This window comes from Phytophthora infestans, genomic scaffold, assembly GCF_000142945.1.
Source record: "Phytophthora infestans T30-4 supercont1.6 genomic scaffold, whole genome shotgun sequence".
Classification (NCBI taxonomy): domain Eukaryota; phylum Oomycota; class Peronosporomycetes; order Peronosporales; family Peronosporaceae; genus Phytophthora; species Phytophthora infestans.
The window spans coordinates 1467709-1485263 of NW_003303753.1; the positions used below are offsets into that span (position 1 = coordinate 1467709).

The following is a 17555-nucleotide window of genomic DNA, read 5'->3' on the forward strand; positions in this document are numbered from 1 at the left end:
CAGGCTCAAGTTGTGGAATGGACACACTTTTTAGCAAGCGGGGAGATGGCATCGACTTACAGCCAATGATAGAAGAACATATCAGAGCTTCTAACCAATCAGCGCTAGTATTTTGCTGCATTAGGCAGAGAGTGGCGTCGTCGGGCCGGGAAGAATTGGATGGCCCTGTCTGCCTCAAGTTCGGAGAGCGAGCCCTCTGGCGCCACACTCGCGAAGTGGCGAGCGGTGGTGGCGATAAGATAGTCAGAAGTATTGCCACCACTGCTGTATTTGGCAAATACTACTACATGTAGTATTTGCTGCCACGAAATGTATATGAATTCGAGAAACACGCGTTGCTGCCAGCCATGGAACTTTTCTATTGGCGGGAAAGATTACGCGGAGCCGCTGCGACGACTTGGCTTGACTATGGACTCCCTGATTCTCTAGACTAGGTACGAAAAGATGGCGAGACTCTCAGTGAGCGAATCCGACCGTCTTGAGCTTCCACACTGCGACAAAGCAATATATGCACATATTACTTCTTGACTTCTATCCGACTTGAAATCTTCTCAATGAGAAGTTGCAAGCTCTGCAGCTCGAGTACTGGGCGCCTCAGCCACAAGTTGGACGCCGTGTTTAGCTGCAAGTTCAACGCCATCAGCGAAAATCCAATACTGAACGCAAGTGTTTTCAAAGTCGCTAAAAGCAAGCCTATGCGACATGCACAACAACTGACTTGCTTTTCAGCTGCATACTGCAGGACAGTCCTCTCGGCTGTGATTATAAGTTATATTTTATAACATACTGAAGCTATCAGATCATGTTCGAGGGATGATTTGCGCAGAGTTGTTAGGGCAGTACAGTATGGAGTGAGGACAAAAGTAGAGTGGTCTAGGCGGCCATAGTGAAGAGGAAGTCTTGAGTGTAAAAGGAGAAGACGCTTGTGTTGGACTTGGTAAAAGAAGAAGTGATGAATTATAGAGTCTAGTGTTCTGGAGGGGAGTTACTCTCCACCAACCAGTCCAGTTATTTACGATTTCTCTATATGCAATAGTGCAGTTATATTCGACTAGATAGTCATCATTACATCGGAGATGCTTACTTCGACAGATCAAGCTTCTTATTTAAAACTAGAAGAACCGTGCGATTCCTTCGTGCATCAGAGACTGACTGCAAGCGTCAAATGCGCCCGTATCTCCCTGCTTTTTACACTGGTTGAGCTGACATCACCACACCCGCTCAGCACCAAGCAACAATACCGTCGATTACTTTTTCACAAATCGCCCGAACGTCTCTCCAGGCAGCACCTACAGCTAAATGACTACTGTACAAGTATCACTGATACATCAGGTGGGGATTTAGTTGATCAACCAAGCAAGGATGCAAGCAGTGAAAGTGACTTCTGAATTCCATTGACCATCCTTTTGTGTCCGATTCATTTCCTTAGTTACTACCCTTTGTTTAGTGATAATTCAGCTTTTCAAATCTCTAAGCAGTAACGAGAGGATAGTGGGAAATTTTAGGCCGTGTTCGCGACCCCTCGAAAACGTAGTTATCTCGGTCGAAACGACGTTTGGGACTAAGTGCGCGCTCGCGCCCTCGAAACGCAGTTTTGGTCGCAAAACGTCGTTTCGGACCCCATTTTCAAATTCATGCCCGGAGGTGAATTTTGTTTGGCTCGTATTTGGCTGGGGCCTAAAGCGACGCGTATCCCCTCAGCACACTGACAAGATCCTGTTAGGCGCCAAAGTTTGCCATTTTTGCTTTTGCGCGCACTGCAAAATCCTCCCCCTAACGACCCGAAGGTGTTCTCGATGAGCACACGAGACGATGCTGCTGCTGCCCAGCGTGCAACGTGGACTAGGGGCGAGGAGCTTGCACTGTTGGAGAGGTACTTTGAGGCACGAAAGGACCCGTCAAAGGCCACGGATAAAGGTGTCAAATCCAAGGCGTGGGAGGAGATCAAAACCACTTTGAACACCAAGCTCAAGAAGACTCTGAACAAAGGTAGCGGAAGCTTTTTAGCTAAGGTACTGCGTTTCTAATGTCGTTCAACAGGGCAATACAAGTCCAAGGTGCAGCGTCTGATGCAAGACTACGATTTATTCAAGGAGATTACGTCGCTGAGTGGATGCGGTACCTGCCCTCAAACGGGGAAACCTCTTCTTGATGACGACGTCTGGGATAAACTGATCGACGCCAAACCAACCAAGCTGCGAGGTCGCATCAAGGAGATGCGTAAGAACGACTTTGAACACGAGACCATCTGCAGTCTAATTGCAGGTAAGCGATGCATTATTTTCTCTGAAATTAAACTAAACTCGTCTGTGCAGGTGATTCAAGAGCGACAGGTGCGGATGCGGAAAGCGTTGAGAGCCTGCTTGGCCAGCTGGAAGACGCCACGAAAAAAAGAAGAGTCTGCATTACCGCAGCCCAATGAGACTTTACTTCCCGACAGTGGCGAGCAAAGCTCTGTGACCACCCCCGCTGCCGCGCAAGACCTCCACCCAAGTCACGAGCGTCGTGTCCAGACCGTAAAGCGTATCCGTGATGGAGCTTCAAAGACGCGCCGCAACAAAAACCGAAGGCAGTCACCTTCTGGAGACTTCAATGAGGAACTTGGTGCGCTGTTAAAGACTTTTACCGTCGACATCAAGTACAAAATGCGCCAAGAAATGGGTGACCAAGCCCCACAGTCCGACTCCGCAGCTTTTGCTGCATCGCCTTCGTCGGACGACTGAGCTCGAGATGGCGTATGATGACACGGGCTAATAACAGTCCAAGGTAACGTGCACGGGTGACCAACATGATAGTTTCATTTTCATCGTTCTCTTCAGGGACTTTAGTAACGTAAAGATGCTTTTTTCATGCTTATTACTCGCTTACAGAACCACTTTCACTGCCGGAACTGCTTTCTTTGTCAGAATCACTCGTACCACTTAAAATTTCATCCTCGGGTATGTCGCTGTCATCTTCATTACCCGAGAATTCTTGATACTCCTCCCACATTGTGCCTGCCATCCAAGATCGCCAATTGTCAGAAGTGTCGAAGTCATACGGAATCGGATCAAAAGTTTCATTTACAGCACGGTGACGACGCGTATCTCGACGAGAAGAGGCGAGATCGGACCCAAGGTCCGATGCATCATACTCACGGATAAAATTGTGCGTTAAAACACAAGCGTAAATGACAGATTTTATCGTCTTCATTTCGTAATCCATACATGGGCGGAGGACCTTAAAGCGACGCTTTAAAACTCCAATGGTACGCTCAATAACATTGCGAGCCTTCGCATGTCGTAGGTTAAAAAGTTCTTTTGGGTTGCGTGGGCGACCAGCATCACTAGTCGCCCACTCCTTCAGGTGGTATCTTACCCCTCGAAAGGGAGTTAACACCTGTTTACTTAGGCCATATCCAGCATCTCCTAGAGCGTAAAAGGCTCTGGTAATTGGTCGAGCAGAGAACTCCATCGTAGTACAGTCGCATCATGCGCACTTCCCTCAGCTCCCGCATAAGCAAAACAAATTTACATACTCCAGTTACAAAACACTAGCACATTGGTCGTGACAAAACCCTTGTGGTTTCTAAAGCGAGCTGTATCCTCAGTGCTCACAACCACTTGAAAGTGCGTTCCATCAATTGCCCCCAAGGCCTGGTGATAATAGGGGCGCTTCAACAAGAAAAACGATGGAACCTGCTTAGGTATCTCCATCGAGCTGTTTATCGCACGCAAATCGCTCGGGTACCTCGGATTCTATATTTGTGAATCGTAGAAAACGTTAGATCAAATAGCACCTCTTGCATGCGGCATGTAGATGCCGTTCCAATCCAGTGGAGAGCCACCGCCAGTACCTCACGTTGGTTGCGGACGGTGTCAACGATGAACGGTTGGCAGAGCTCGAACAATGTGTCAAATGCGGCCACGTCCATCCTGAAGTGATCCCGAAACAGGAAGGAATTTCTCGATGAGTGAATGGCGTCAAAGAACCGCTGTCCGTCTGCCGTCATCAGACCTAGTACGCGCACCATATTCTCGTGAGCAGCCCGCCTCGACAAGCGGTGGTTCTGCACCAGTCGAGCACACACAACAGCAACAAGCAACAGGAAGATTTCGTCCAGCATTCTTTGTGAAGAGGCAGTCCGTTTGTCCAGGTGTGGGTGGTCAGGGTAAACGCTGGTTGCGTGCGAACAATAATTGAGCGAAACGACGTTTCACATCGCTGGCCAAATCATCGTCAAAAATAGATTACAGCTCTGAAACGCAGTTTTAGTAAAAACGTCGTTTGCCGCGAACACGGCCTTAAGTTTGCCGTTATTTGCAGTTGCATTTGTGAACCCAATTTCTTTTCATCTGGAGAATATCACGATCGAGAGGATTGTCTACTCAAAATTTTCTTTCTTTAAATCAATTCTTTTGAGATTAAAATTCTCGGTAGTATATTTCTCCTTAGCAGTTCTTCTCATGATACTAGAGTGGTTTAGCAGCAGGAACTTGTGTGAGTTGTAGACTAGCGCCAATCACACAACCCTAATCACACTGCCGCACACGTTGGTTTGCCAGCGAAGCATTTTGCAGAGCGAACGCGAGCTCTTATCCGTCCTTGGTGTATACTACATTTGCAAAGCACACAAGCCAGTCAAGATGCTCGAGGAGAGCTTAGTCCTCGCAGCGACCACTCTGAACCTCGTCCTCGTCGAGGACGCCGCTGTGCTCTTCGCCAGATCTCCTATTCCACGACCAGTCCTCACACTGAAGGGCAACTTCAATTTCAACGCATTAAGCGACGGAGACTGTCGTTTTAATTTCCGATTCTGGAAGCGTGACGTAATTCGGCTGCACAAGGCGCTGCGGCTTGAGGAAGACTACAAGCTACCGAGCTGCCTTCGCGTTGGTGAAGTCGAGGGTCTCTGTGTGTTGCTGCGCCGGCTCGCGTACCCTGGACGGTACGGGGATCTTGCTGTGATGTTCGGCAGGTCGCCTAGTGCGCTGTGCCTGATCTTTCGCTTCATGGTGGACCTAATCTACGCTGAGTGCAGCAAGCTTCTTGCACGAGGCAGTCCTATCGACAGGTGTATCGGCTTCATTGATAGCACGGTGCGTGGCATCGCCCGACCAGTGCGCAACCAACGGCAGTGCTATAATGGGCACAAAATGCACCCAAGTATACAGTATTCGGATGTTAAAGTGCATAGATATACATTTGTATACGACTTGTAGAAAGCTTATCAGTCGTAGCTACATCACTTGAACGAACGTGTGACGCTCGTCTCTGGCAATCCTCACAAAAAAAACCGGGCGTCACACGTTCGTAGCTTTCTGCTAAACCACTCTACTCAAACTGATAGCAGCCAAGTTTAAAGCTACCATGCAGCGCATCCAGTGGCTGCCAGGCGCTGTGGCGCCGATTTGATCAGCTTGAAGTATGCGCGCTTGATTCGCAGCGCCGCCGCCATCCAATCCACTCGATGGGGTGATTGGCCTCGCATTAAATCGCCTTGATTACATAGGTGCTACGTGTAATTAACGGGGCGGCTGGTGAGCACCGAGCAAAAACTAGCACACACGGACGTAAGCTCGCAGAAGAAAAGGTAGGATGTTGTTTTTCCAGCGCCGCGTCGTTGCCATCGTTGTGACCGGTGGCTTTACAGCTTCAAGCAGCGGCTCCAGTGCCTTATCCTCCTACATGTATTAGCGCACGACATCGCCCGTCGCATGCTCGGGCCGAGAACTTCGTGGCAAGAAACCGGTGCCATTACAGGCGCGCTTTACCAGCCAGGAATCACCGACGACAAAATTGCCCCACTGTGGTGAATCACAGGTATCAAGCCGGATTCCACTGCCATCAAGCTGCCGACTAGACAGTGAACAACCTGGTGCATCCAGGTTTATCACAGACGGAGAGGTGCCTGACTCTGGCGCGTCCAAGTTAGTATCCTCTACCTGGCTAAATATTCATGGATCTTGTAGGACAGACCGCCAGTGATCCAAGTGGAATCTCTGGCTGTCTTGCATGTTACCTTTGATGCTGTCACCAGCATCAGAGCTGTACAGTTCATTGAAGACGGAGGGTTGGTGACGACTAACTTATCCTCTCACTCTACAATCTGCTAGCAATAGCCTACATCAATACACTAGGCTACAAGTTTCCCGCAGGCTTGCCACCTGCCCTGCTTGGTGTTTGGTGTTACTTCAACTTCCGGAAAACACCACAAAGAATTCTTTAGTGGGTCGTACTACTCCAACAACGTAGTACTCGACTTGCTAGCCAAATTGCAATCTTCACTACGGTTATCGGTCGTCTTCTCTGATCAAGTGTCGACGCCTACTGTGAAAGACCAAGCGTACCACTCGCTCGTCATGTCGAAGAGGCGTGTGGTTAGTGCTGATTTGAATGATGAGGAGGAGTCCTACCAACACTCTTCAGTGGTACCAGTACCCATTTTTGCACCCATTCTACCACCAAAACTGAGCTCTATTTCCCACGAGGCATTGGTCAAGTGGAAGAAGCGGCGCGTCGAGTATGCAGCCAAGATGAGAGCCCGCTGTCGGAGCTCTGGGGAAGATTATAACCTGGTGACGCAGGGAGTAAAGGAGTCGTTTGATTTAAACCTCCTGTCGACGTTCTGTTCGCTGCGCCTCCGTAAAGACGTCGCAGACGTTACTGAAGACCAACTCATCGCTGAGGTTACGGCGCTGTTAGGCAAGGTCAAAAATGATGATCTACCTGACATTAAGGCGCTGTTTGCGAGGGAACTACAGATGGATCTCAAAGAGACTGATGTAGACGCCCGCGTGTTATCCTACTTCCAGCGTTTTGCTGAAATCGTCCTCGAACATTAGCTTGAAGAGGTTTTTTCTGGCATTGATGGTGAGACTGAAAAGTGCAAACGCCTCATGTCAAGCCTTGACCCTCCCGTTCTGAAGGAGGACGTTAAGAATGCCGTTCGGTGGACTCATAAAGAGGCTGGTAGGAGCATGCAGGAGCTATACACGCTGGTTTACGAGAAGGCTGTTCAACATGAACGCCATTTCCAGCAAAATAAGCGAATGCGGCTGATGGTGAGGGACAAATCCACTCAATACAAATCTGCGAAGGATACTGGGAAGGCTGCCGTCCAGTCGAAGAAGGCTGCTAATACTGAGCCTGAGAAGAAGAAGTTCAAGCAGACGAATGCTGAAAGGAAGGTCGAAAAGAAGACTGACAAGAAGAAAGAGAAACAACCTGCTTCGCGTAAAGAGCCACCTTCTCCATGCCCAAAATGCCAAGAAATGCACTGGCTCAGCGATTGTACGAAAGCGACTGAAGCAGAGAAGGTCGTACTACGTGGGAAGCTTCGTGAGGCGTCCAAAGCAAGAAAATCTCGCACGAAGAGATTAAAAAGGCTGATGCCGTCCACTTCCCGTACTGTGACGATTAATGGCGTTTTGGATTTGCCCTGTTGCCCAGATACTGGCTCAGATCATACCGTGATTAGCCGTTCGCAGTGGAAATCATTGCTTAAGTTGACCCAACGGCGCAGGAAATTCCTTTGGACACACCGGTACGCAGCCTAGCGTATGGTTCTCACCCGGTCGCGGCTACGAAAAAGGCACTGCTACATGTTTTGATCCACACGGCTGCTGGACCGGTACAACTAGCGGAAACTGTGCCATGCCTCATCATGGATGTGGATGATGATGAATTTATCATTGGACGAGATCTGTTAACGTCTTTAGGTATTGATGTGGATCGTCAATTGGAACAACTTGCCTCTCACGTGGATGATGAAACTAGTGGAGACCCTTTCAAGTTGGAAGCTGACGAACTCCCTGCAAATCCGACTCATGTGGCCAGTGACGAAGAAGTTCGTGCTGCAATTGAGGTTCTAATAGAAAGGGCCTTGAAGAATGTATTTCCACCGGACAAAGTGGATAAGTTGCGAGTGATTGTACACATGTACGATGTGTGGCGTTTGGAACTCCGTGACGATCCACCTGCGCGTGTCCCGCCGCTCGAAGTGCGTTTGAAGGAGGGGGCTAAGCCTTGCAAATGTAAGCCCCGCAAATATCCTCCGCATGTTCGCCAATTCTTATGGGAGTTTAACACTATGCTTGTTGAACTAGGATGGATCTACGAGAACCCTACAAGCCCGTGGGCAAGCCCCGTATTACCCGTCAAAAAGTCTCAAGAGCTAATGGACATGCGTCAGACTACGGATTACCGCGAATTTAATTCAAGAACGAACATTATGGCTGCCGTGATGCCGATACTTTCTTTGGTAATGGAAAATGCACGTGGAAACAAACACTTTGGACTTTTCGATTTCATTAAGGGTTTCTGGCAGCTACCTCTTGCTGAGTTCTGCCAGGAATGGCTTTCGTATATGACTGATGAGAAGATCTACACTCCTCGACGTGTCCCCCAAGGCTGTGGTGATGCTGCGATCTACTTCCAGAAGACAATGGAGAAGTGCTTTGCTACACTGCTCTACAAACATCTTCTTGTATGGATTGACGATCTGTTACTTTATGCAGAAGACATCGACACGTATTTATTGGAGAAACGGAAGGAGTTGTTTTCACTATTGGATGAGTTTGGCCTGAAGCTCAGTGTGAAGAAGTCCAGTCTATACCAACAGGACGTGAAGTGGTGCGGCAAGTTTATTGATGCCAACGGTGTACGTCACGACCCTGCCCGGATTGAAACACTTTGTACAATGCCATATCCAAGTACGGCTGGGGAGCTGCAGCAATTTCTTTGCGCCACAAACTGGATGCGCGAGAGTCTCATTGACTATGCCCGTCAAGTTTCTCCTCTTCAACACAAACTGGACGAAGCTTTGGCGAAAACCCGCCGTACGAAGCGAGCGGCAGCTGGAATTTTGATCGAGTTAAGCGCTGATGAGAAGGCTACATTTGACAGAGTGAAGGCAATGCTGGCTTCATCTGCTACGCTCGCTTTCCCTGATGATTCAGCAACTACGTGCCTGCTAACAGACGCATCGGATATTGGCTGGGCGCTAATCGTGACTCAAATTAAGGGCTACAACCCTAACGTCCCTGTCCAGGACCAGCAGCACCAGCTTGTTGAATGTTTGAGCGGGACGTTCACTGAGAGCCAACTCAATTGGACAGTGATCGAGAAAGAAGCGTTTCCAATCGCTTTCGCCTGTGATAAACTAGATTACTTGCTGCTGAGACTCCAGGGCTTTCGATTGTTTTGCGACCATCGTAATTTGATCCATGTCTTCGCTCCGGACGAACATGTCAAGAAGCATGTGAAAGGAAAACTGTTACGGTGGGCTCTAAAACTGATGAACTACAACTACGTGATTGAACATATCGCTGGACCCCAGAACGTTTGGGCCGACATGATCAGCAGGTTGGCCGGAAATCACGCAACTGGCACCGCCACGATCAAGAGGATTCGCTCGCCTTCAACTGCACATCAGCAAGAGTCAACTACGGAGGCGACGGAGCTGAGCATTGCGGCGTTTCGCCCTCTGGATGATGCCAATTTTGTGTGGCCTACGTTTTCAGAGATTTCGCTGGTTCAGTCCCGATACGAACCCCCACAAGGCGTCGAGCGTACTGAGGCTGGTGTTCTTGCGCTCAATAATCGGGTCTGGATTCCTGTAGAGGCGAAGGACCTCATCACGCGGTTGTTCATCATTGCACATTGTGGCGCACAAGGCCACCGCGGAATTGCCGCCATGGTGGAACATATTCGACGTTTGTTTGCGCTGGAGAACCTGCGCCCCCTAGCGTCCACTTTCGTCCGCCAGTGTCGTCTGTGCCTGCATTCAAAAGGGGGGAATATCATCCCCAGACCTTGGGGTGAAACGTTTGAAAGCAGTGAACGCAATGGTTTGCTACATTTTGATTTCCTTTCGATGGGTGATGGTTTTGGAGACTCCAAGTACATCTTGGTGCTTAAAGATCATGCCTCCCATTTCTGTGAGCTGGTCACGGCAGACACAGCCGACAGTGCAGTGACAGTTGAAGCGTTCCTTGATTGGCATTCTCGGTTTGGACTGCCACCGAAATGGATTTCAGATCAAGGCTCCCATTTCAAAAACGAAGTGGTGAGTGAGCTTTCACGCCGCCTGCGAGCGCAGCAGGAGTTCACGCCTGTCTATTGCCCGTGACGGGTCGGTAGAGCGCGTAAACAGAGACATCCTCCAAGTGATCCGAACAATGATCCTGGAGTACAAGATTGCTCACCGCGACTGGGTCTACTTGATACCAATGGTACGATCGAGCCTCAACCACACAGCAGTGCCATCGTTGGGTAATAGAGCCCCGTTGAGTTATTTACTGGATTACCGTGTCCGACACCTCTCCGAGAATTTTACCTGCCTAGTACTGGGGAGTTCAAGGAGGTGCCCACAAGTGACAAGATCAATGGTTTTCTCGATGACCTGCGCAACAACATACAAGCCATGCATAAGGTGGTTGAGGATCAACGCATGAAGCAAAGGATGCTGAACAAGAAACGAGAACGTGGTGAGAATATTGTGAATTTTACGGAAGGCGACTATGTTCTACGCTCGAGGGTGGACGAGAAGAGGAGTAATAAGTTGCTTGTGACGTGGGTGGGACCATATCGCGTTGAACGTGCTGACGCACATTCATTCTCAATCAAACACCTCATCACCGGGGCTGTGTTGGATGTCCATGCCTGAAGACTGAAGTTCTATGCAGACTCCAGTCTGGACGTCACCGAGGAGCTCCTGGAACACATCTCGTCGCAGGGAATCGTCTTGGCGATCGAGAAGTTCAAGAGCCACAGGTGGAACACTGCAATTAGTGATTTTGAAATCTTGGTTCAATGGAAAGGACTCGAGGCCATTGAGGACTCCTATGAACCACTGGCCAGTTTGGCTAGGGACGTTCCCATCCTAGTGAACCAGTACGTGGCTGCTGCTGATCAAGAGCTCAAGGCACACTGGCAGCGCGCGACCACGGCTGGAGAAACAGCTCAACAAGGACGGACAGTAGCGACAGAGACGGTAAGGCCGACGGACAAGAGTCGCCGGAGGTCCAGGCGTCGACGACCGCTGCGTTTAACAACAAATGTTCAGATACCCGATAGAAGTCTCCCCGCTGCAGTTGTGCCACAGATGACAGGGGTTGAACTTGGATCGGACAACAACCAACCGACTACAAACACTGGTGAAAGTGTGAGTAGACGTACTCGCTCACGAACTGCTGGAGTCAACAGACAGGTGACCCTCACCAGCACGAGAGAGTAAACATCCAAGGCTGAAGCGAAGAGCTGCTCCATGATCGACCAGGGCCAGACATAGATCTGACTGCCAAGGCTATAATAGGGGTAGTCGAAGTACGGCCGCGAAATCAAGCTTTGGGGGCTGTGTGGTGAATCAAAGGTATCAAGCCGGATTCCACTGCCATCAAGCTGCCGACTAGACAGTGAGCAACCTGGTGCATCCAGGTTTATCACAGACGGAGAGGTGCCTGACTCTGGCGCGTCCAAGTTAGTATCCTCTACCTGGCTAAATATTCATGGATCTTGTAGGACAGACCGCCAGTGATCCAAGTGGAATCTCTGGCTGTCTTGCATGTTACCTTTGATGCTGTCACCAGCATCAGAGCTGTACAGTTCATTGAAGACGGAGGGTTGGTGACGACTAACTTATCCTCTCACTCTACAATCTGCTAGCAATAGCCTACATCAATACACTAGGCTACAAGTTTCCCGCAGGCTTGCCACCTGCCCTGCTTGGTGTTTGGTGTTACTTCAACTTCCGGAAAACACCACACCCACTGGCGCTATGTTCTGAAGACTTCCAACATCACTTGCGCGTCACTAAAGTGAGGATTGAAGCTAGCTGTTGAGCCGCTGAGTTGAAGCGGCGCGTTGACCATGGTAACGCTGTCCTCGTTCCTTTGCTTCCTCTGATTGCATCTAATGTGTATTTCCCTTGCATGTAGGGTCCCAAGAAGAAAGCCAAGGCTCCCAAGAAGACCAAGGAGGAGCTCGAGGAGGAGCGACGTCTGCAAGAGGAGCAGGAGGCGCGTCTGAGAGCTGAGGAGGAGAAACGCATCGAAGAAGCTCGACTCAAAAGCGAGATAGAGGCGGCTCGTCGACGTGAGGAGGACGCAAAAAAGCGCGCTGCCGAGCTGGCGCGTCTGGCCCTCGAGCACGAAGAAGCCCGTCATGATATGGAGGCCAGGGCGGTGCGTCTCGCTGAGCTGCTACGCGCGCAGAAGGAAGCGAAGGACTGGGACAACTACTTGGCCTGTCAACCACGACCTGACGCACAGGCTGAGGGTGACATGAACTCCTTCCTGAACTCGTGGCAGCTTGATACCGCCACGGTAGAGCTGGACTTGCCAGCCGTCACTGCAGCTTGCGAGAGCGCAACGGAGGTTATGGAGGATCTGACGTTTGTAGCTTCCAACGCAAGTGCTACTAACGACGACCCGCTGCGAGCGCAGTGCACACGCTTCATCTCTCGACTCCAAGAGCTTGTTGTTAAAAAAGTGGACCTCACCACTGCGCATGTGCTCCAGTACGCTGACGAGTACGCAGACTTGTCGTCTACAATGTCGAACAACGCTAATCCGTCTCGTGGAGAGGTGAAACTAGCTAGTGCGTCTCCCAACACGGGCTGGGTGCAGCTTGGCCTGTGGGTTAACCTGCTTGCCAAGGGATCTTCGCGTAACAAGCGCGTAGAATTTCCAGAGCTGGGTGTATACGTCGATCTCCCGAAAGCTGTCATCACTCAATCCTTAGCGCTTCGTGTGACTCGTTGGCCGTTTGACGCGTTCTCGTCATTGTCACAAGGTGGTGGTAGTGATATAGCGCTGGGTGGAGTCTTCACACTGGAGTTGCTAGCTGTGCCGTCACCTCCGAAGCGTGCGCGTGGCTGGATCATGCGGGAGGTACCAGATGCACGTGAACAGCTTAAGCGACTGCATTATCCTTTGGATGGGATGGTCGTTTCTGCTGCTTTACCGATCAAAGCTAGTCTCACATTGCCCAAGGACGTGCTGTATGCTCCGACGACATGCATCCGTGCTGGAAGTGCTGAACTTCCTCGGATTGGCTGGTGGGATGCTACACGAATGCGTTGGGAAGAAGAAGGTGTGACCGACGTCGTCTACCGAGAAGAAATCAACTCCGTGAGCTTCAGTACATTGCGTTTGACTCACTTGGCATTACTTGTTCGACGTGATCGCAACTATCATAAACGGTCGTGGAGACTCTGTATGGACACCAGTCCACGACGAGCTGCTGCTGCAGATTCGTCTGGAGACAATGATCTTGGAGATATGCGTGCACGGTTAACACTGAACACGGCGATGTTTCCCCGAATTCAGTTTGAGATCACGCTACAAGGTGCCAGACTCGTAGAGCCAGCACTTCCACAGCTCGAAGCCTTGAGAAAGGAAGCAATGCCTCCCGAAGAATTATTGACGCGTCTTGCTCGTGCTGGAGTTGATTTATGTCCACCGCTTGAAATGAAGCACGACAATGACGAAGAAGGAAGCCATGACGCCAACGAGAAGCAAGCAACTCGACATGGTTTTGTGCCCAAACTCAAGATGCTGGAAGATCGAGTAGTTGACGAGATTGCAACTGTGGTCGCGGGTTTTGAGATCACCGATGGCCACGGGGATGCTCTAACGAATGGTACGACAGCCACACGCTGGCCAGGGGCGGTTGGCAGCTGCAAACAGATCGTGTTCTCAGTCAAAGAAATGGCGTGGCCATACATGATGGACGAGCATGAAGGCAATCAGCAGCAGGCTGGAGAAGACGAAGCCATCAATGTCGCTACGAGTGCTGCGAGTGTTCTGGTGCTAGCTGAGGTTGACGAAGAGGCTAGTGGCGGCTGTGTCAAGTTCAGATTGGACCGCAAGGGCGACATCGACGCAGAAACGACGACGAAGCAGCGTCAGGGTGACACTGAAGCAGTAGATGGAGACAAGGAAGACATTTACGACACACACGTGCATCTTCGACGAGCTCTGGACGAGATCTCGTCTCCGGATGCTCGCGATCGAATGGACAACTCACACGTCTTGTTTGAACTGACACTGCAGAAGATGCTGCGTCTTCTTCGTCTGCTCAGCTACTCGCAGCCATCTCAAGACAGAGGTGAGGACGAGGAAGAGACACTTACAACAAGTGCTGCAGAGTCTACTACAAAACCGAACGGCAAGGCTAAAGAAGACCCTCACGACGCTGTGACATCTGGTCATGCAGCTCAAGAAGGAGGCGAAGCTAGCGCAGTGCCGATTGAGACCAGCTGAACTCGCAAGGTTTATTTCTTATAGGTATACTGATATTTACGATCGCGGTGAGACCTGTTAGGCTGTGAATGGGTCGCAATTTAGGCGAAGAGCGACGGGATTCCGAGGTGTGCGACGAACTCGGTGTATCCTCCAATGTACTTGCCGTCCAAGAAGATCTGGGGCACAGTTGTGACGGATTGGCCGACGATCTGCTTTAGTGACTGGATGGACACTTCGGTGGGGACGCTCACCTCGTCAAATTCCCACTCACGTTCGCGCATGACGTCCTTGGCAGCCAGGCAATATTTGCACGTTGGCTTGGTGAATATTGTGATGCCCTTTGCTTGCTTTGTGAGCTTCAGTAGCTCCAGGTCACGCTCAGAGAGTGCCAATGGGTCGTCGAACTTCAAGTCCTCGAGCTTCATACCGTGCATGTCCAAGTGCAATCCGCACTCCTGTTGCTTGCCGTTGAATCTTCCAGCGCGGTCGTTGCCCTTATCTGCCTCAGTCACAGGGCGACTGGAGTGTGCGTCACCAACACTCTCGTATCCTTGCGCCTTTAGTGGGTGATACTCTAATTGGTTTGCAGTCATGTATTGCTCAATCTCCTGCTTACTCCAATTGAGGATGGGGCAGATCTTAAGGCGACCTTCGTACACATTGACGTGCTTCATGTGCTGACGGTGCTGCGTCTGGTCGGCGCGCACACCTACGAGCAGCGCTGCAGCATTCAGTTCATCAAGTGCGCGCTGCATGGGCTCCACCTTGCGCATATACCCGTACTGGCGATGCGCTTCCGGCGTTTCAATCTCGTAGAGCTTGCCGTAGAGAGCTTCCATGCGCGCGGGCGTAATAGGCGACTGGTACACGCGCACATTCAAATCCAGCAATTTTGTCAGGTGTGCCGCGAACTGATACGTCTCCTTGGGCAGGTATCCTGTGTCGACCCATACAACGGGGATATCCTTACTCACACTACGCGTCAGATGCAACATGACGGCCGACTGGATGCCAAAGCTCGAGCTGAGCACCGTGCGCGCACCAAAGGTATCAAATGTCCATTGCACGATCTCCTGTGCCGTCTTTTCTTCCAGCTGCGTATTGAGAGCGTCGACATACGCCTCTAGCGAGGTGAATTGGGACTCGTCGAACACAAGTGCAGTCATCGTATCAAAGCTATTAGCGAAATGAAAGCAATACGAACACGATGTGCGGGTAGGGTTAATATAGCTGGTCAAAACACGAGTTATTATTGGTGAATAGTCAAGCCAATTAAAAACCACAAGAGTGACCCGTCAGTTTCTACTTTATTGTTTTTCATTGGATAAACTAAAGTCACTATAATACTATTTTACAATGAATGCTCAGTGTTCTGGAAAACCCGGGTTTTCTAAAGACATTGGGTGGGTCGAAGAGGTTGCTGGGGTGAATGGATAATGGGTTTTTGCAGCCCTATTCACTTATAAAAACAGTGTCTAGTCAATATTAGGAAATTGTGTTTAATACACAGGAAGAGCAATTCAATTCGCAATTCAATAGCGCGACAGCAGACCTCCTCCAGTCATCCTCTACGAGTTGCTTTCTTAAAATGGATGTCCACCGCAGCATTTTTGCAGCGACATCGGTGGCAGGACTTTTCTCACTTTTTCTTTTGCACCACGAGAAACACCTCGCCATGACTACTTCCGCCCCTATCACGGAGACGTCCTTCCATCCTACTGGATCAGGATCAGCTAATCGGATGCCATCCGTCTCGTCTGCCGAAGAATCCCAGCAAGCCGTCACTTCCCGTGCATCGCGTGTAATCAATTAACGCCCCCACCACGGAGGACGCCAGAAAGATGAAGCTTGGCGACTGGTCGAAGTTGACCAAGACAACACCGTGTGGTGTCTACGTTGCGGACAGCTTATTCACACGCAAGGACACAACCACATCGCTCGTGTGAGACGTCACGTTTATGAGAAGTGCTCGAAACTGCCAACCTAGTCTAAGATTACTGAGATGTTCAAGCCATCGCTGCAGCCAAGTGCATTGAAGGAGTTCCAGGAGAGCTTTGCGCAGTGGGTCTTTACGACAGGCATGTCGTTCTACAAGGTAGAGCACGAGTCGCTCTTGAAGGCCTTAAAACTGCTCAATCCGAGCGTCCAGTTACCGAGTGGGTTTTAGCTGTCGACGTCGTTTTTGGACCGAGCCTATGATAAGTCAATTGCAGTGATGTTGATGGGGTTGTCGTCACAATTTTGACCGATGCGTGGACCGATATAAATGGTCTATCGGTGATCAACTATGTTGCTGTAGCCGGCAATAAGACATTTTTCCTGGAGTCAGTGTATACAGGATGCGAGTCTCACGACACACAGTTCCTTGCAATGGGTATCAAGCGCGTAGTTGGCAAGTACAAATTTCTTGAGGTCGGTGCTGTCGTTACTGATAACACTTCCACAACTGGGAGAAACTGCAGCCCGACTTCCTTCAAGTGTTTTTTCATGGGTGTGCTTGTCACGCTTTGCACCTGCTCGTGAAGGACACGGTGGCACACTTAAAGTGGCTCGATGAGTTGCAATCTACATGCAAGGTGATAGTGAACTTTTTTAAGACGAATCACAAACTATGGTTTCAACTGCGCAGAAAGCTGAAGTCGATGGGGCTTCGAGTTCTGGCGTTGCCTGGTGATACAAGATGGGGGTCGGTGTTGGCGTGCTTGGACTCCGTTCTAAAGGCCGAAGAAGTATTATTTGCGACAGTTTCCACTCGTAACTTCTTAGTGGCTAAATCGAAGAAAAAACGCAAAACGCGCCGCCTCGTATTCAACGCCATCACATCTACTGATTTCGTCCCCAAATTGAAGCGCGCTACAGCACTGCTCAAGATCGTTGGGGAGCCGCTTAAGCGGTTCGAAAAAAAAAGCACACCGGTTTCTGAAGTCTACCAACTGTTCCTGGACTTACTTGACTCCGTGGCAAAGTGCGGACTTCCTGCAAAAGACGTGAAGAGTATGCATGCGCTGATCAACAAGCGGTTCGACTTTGTTTACGGCGACGCACACGGAGTTCCACACATACTGGACCCTCGATTTTGTGGCGCGCAAATGGATCCGGACACGCGGTCCAATGTGGAAAAATTTATCACGGAGTGGCACGGTGATAATGGAGAAGTAGGTGAAGCCACAGCTGACGCCGTTGTTATCGAGCTTGTGCGGTTCCATCGCTTTGCTGCGGAGCTGAAGGGGGAGACCCAACGAACGTGGACCTTGCTGAAAAACGGCAAGCTTGCCGTGTATGACTTTTTGGTGCTCCCTAAACCAGTTTCCTATTCTTCAAGACATT

The 17555-nt window shown here is 50.2% G+C and overlaps 2 protein-coding genes across 2 annotated transcripts; one reads left to right on the top strand and one right to left on the bottom strand.

Annotated features, from left to right (window-relative positions):
- Positions 1-12263: 12263 nt before the first annotated feature.
- PITG_04600 (uncharacterized protein) lies at positions 12264-14246 on the top strand (the record flags this gene model as incomplete). Its single annotated transcript, XM_002905309.1, has 4 exons — positions 12264-13209; positions 13261-13437; positions 13504-13829; positions 13923-14246. The coding sequence occupies 4 exons, from the start codon at positions 12264-12266 to the stop codon at positions 14244-14246; spliced, it is 1773 nt and encodes a 590-aa protein (XP_002905355.1).
- Positions 14247-14295: 49 nt separating this feature from the next.
- PITG_04601 (phosphoadenosine phosphosulfate reductase) lies at positions 14296-15942 on the bottom strand (the record flags this gene model as incomplete). Its single annotated transcript, XM_002905310.1, has 2 exons — positions 14296-15404; positions 15872-15942. 2 exons carry the CDS (start codon positions 15940-15942, stop codon positions 14327-14329), a joined length of 1149 nt encoding a protein of 382 aa, XP_002905356.1.
- Positions 15943-17555: the final 1613 nt, after the last annotated feature.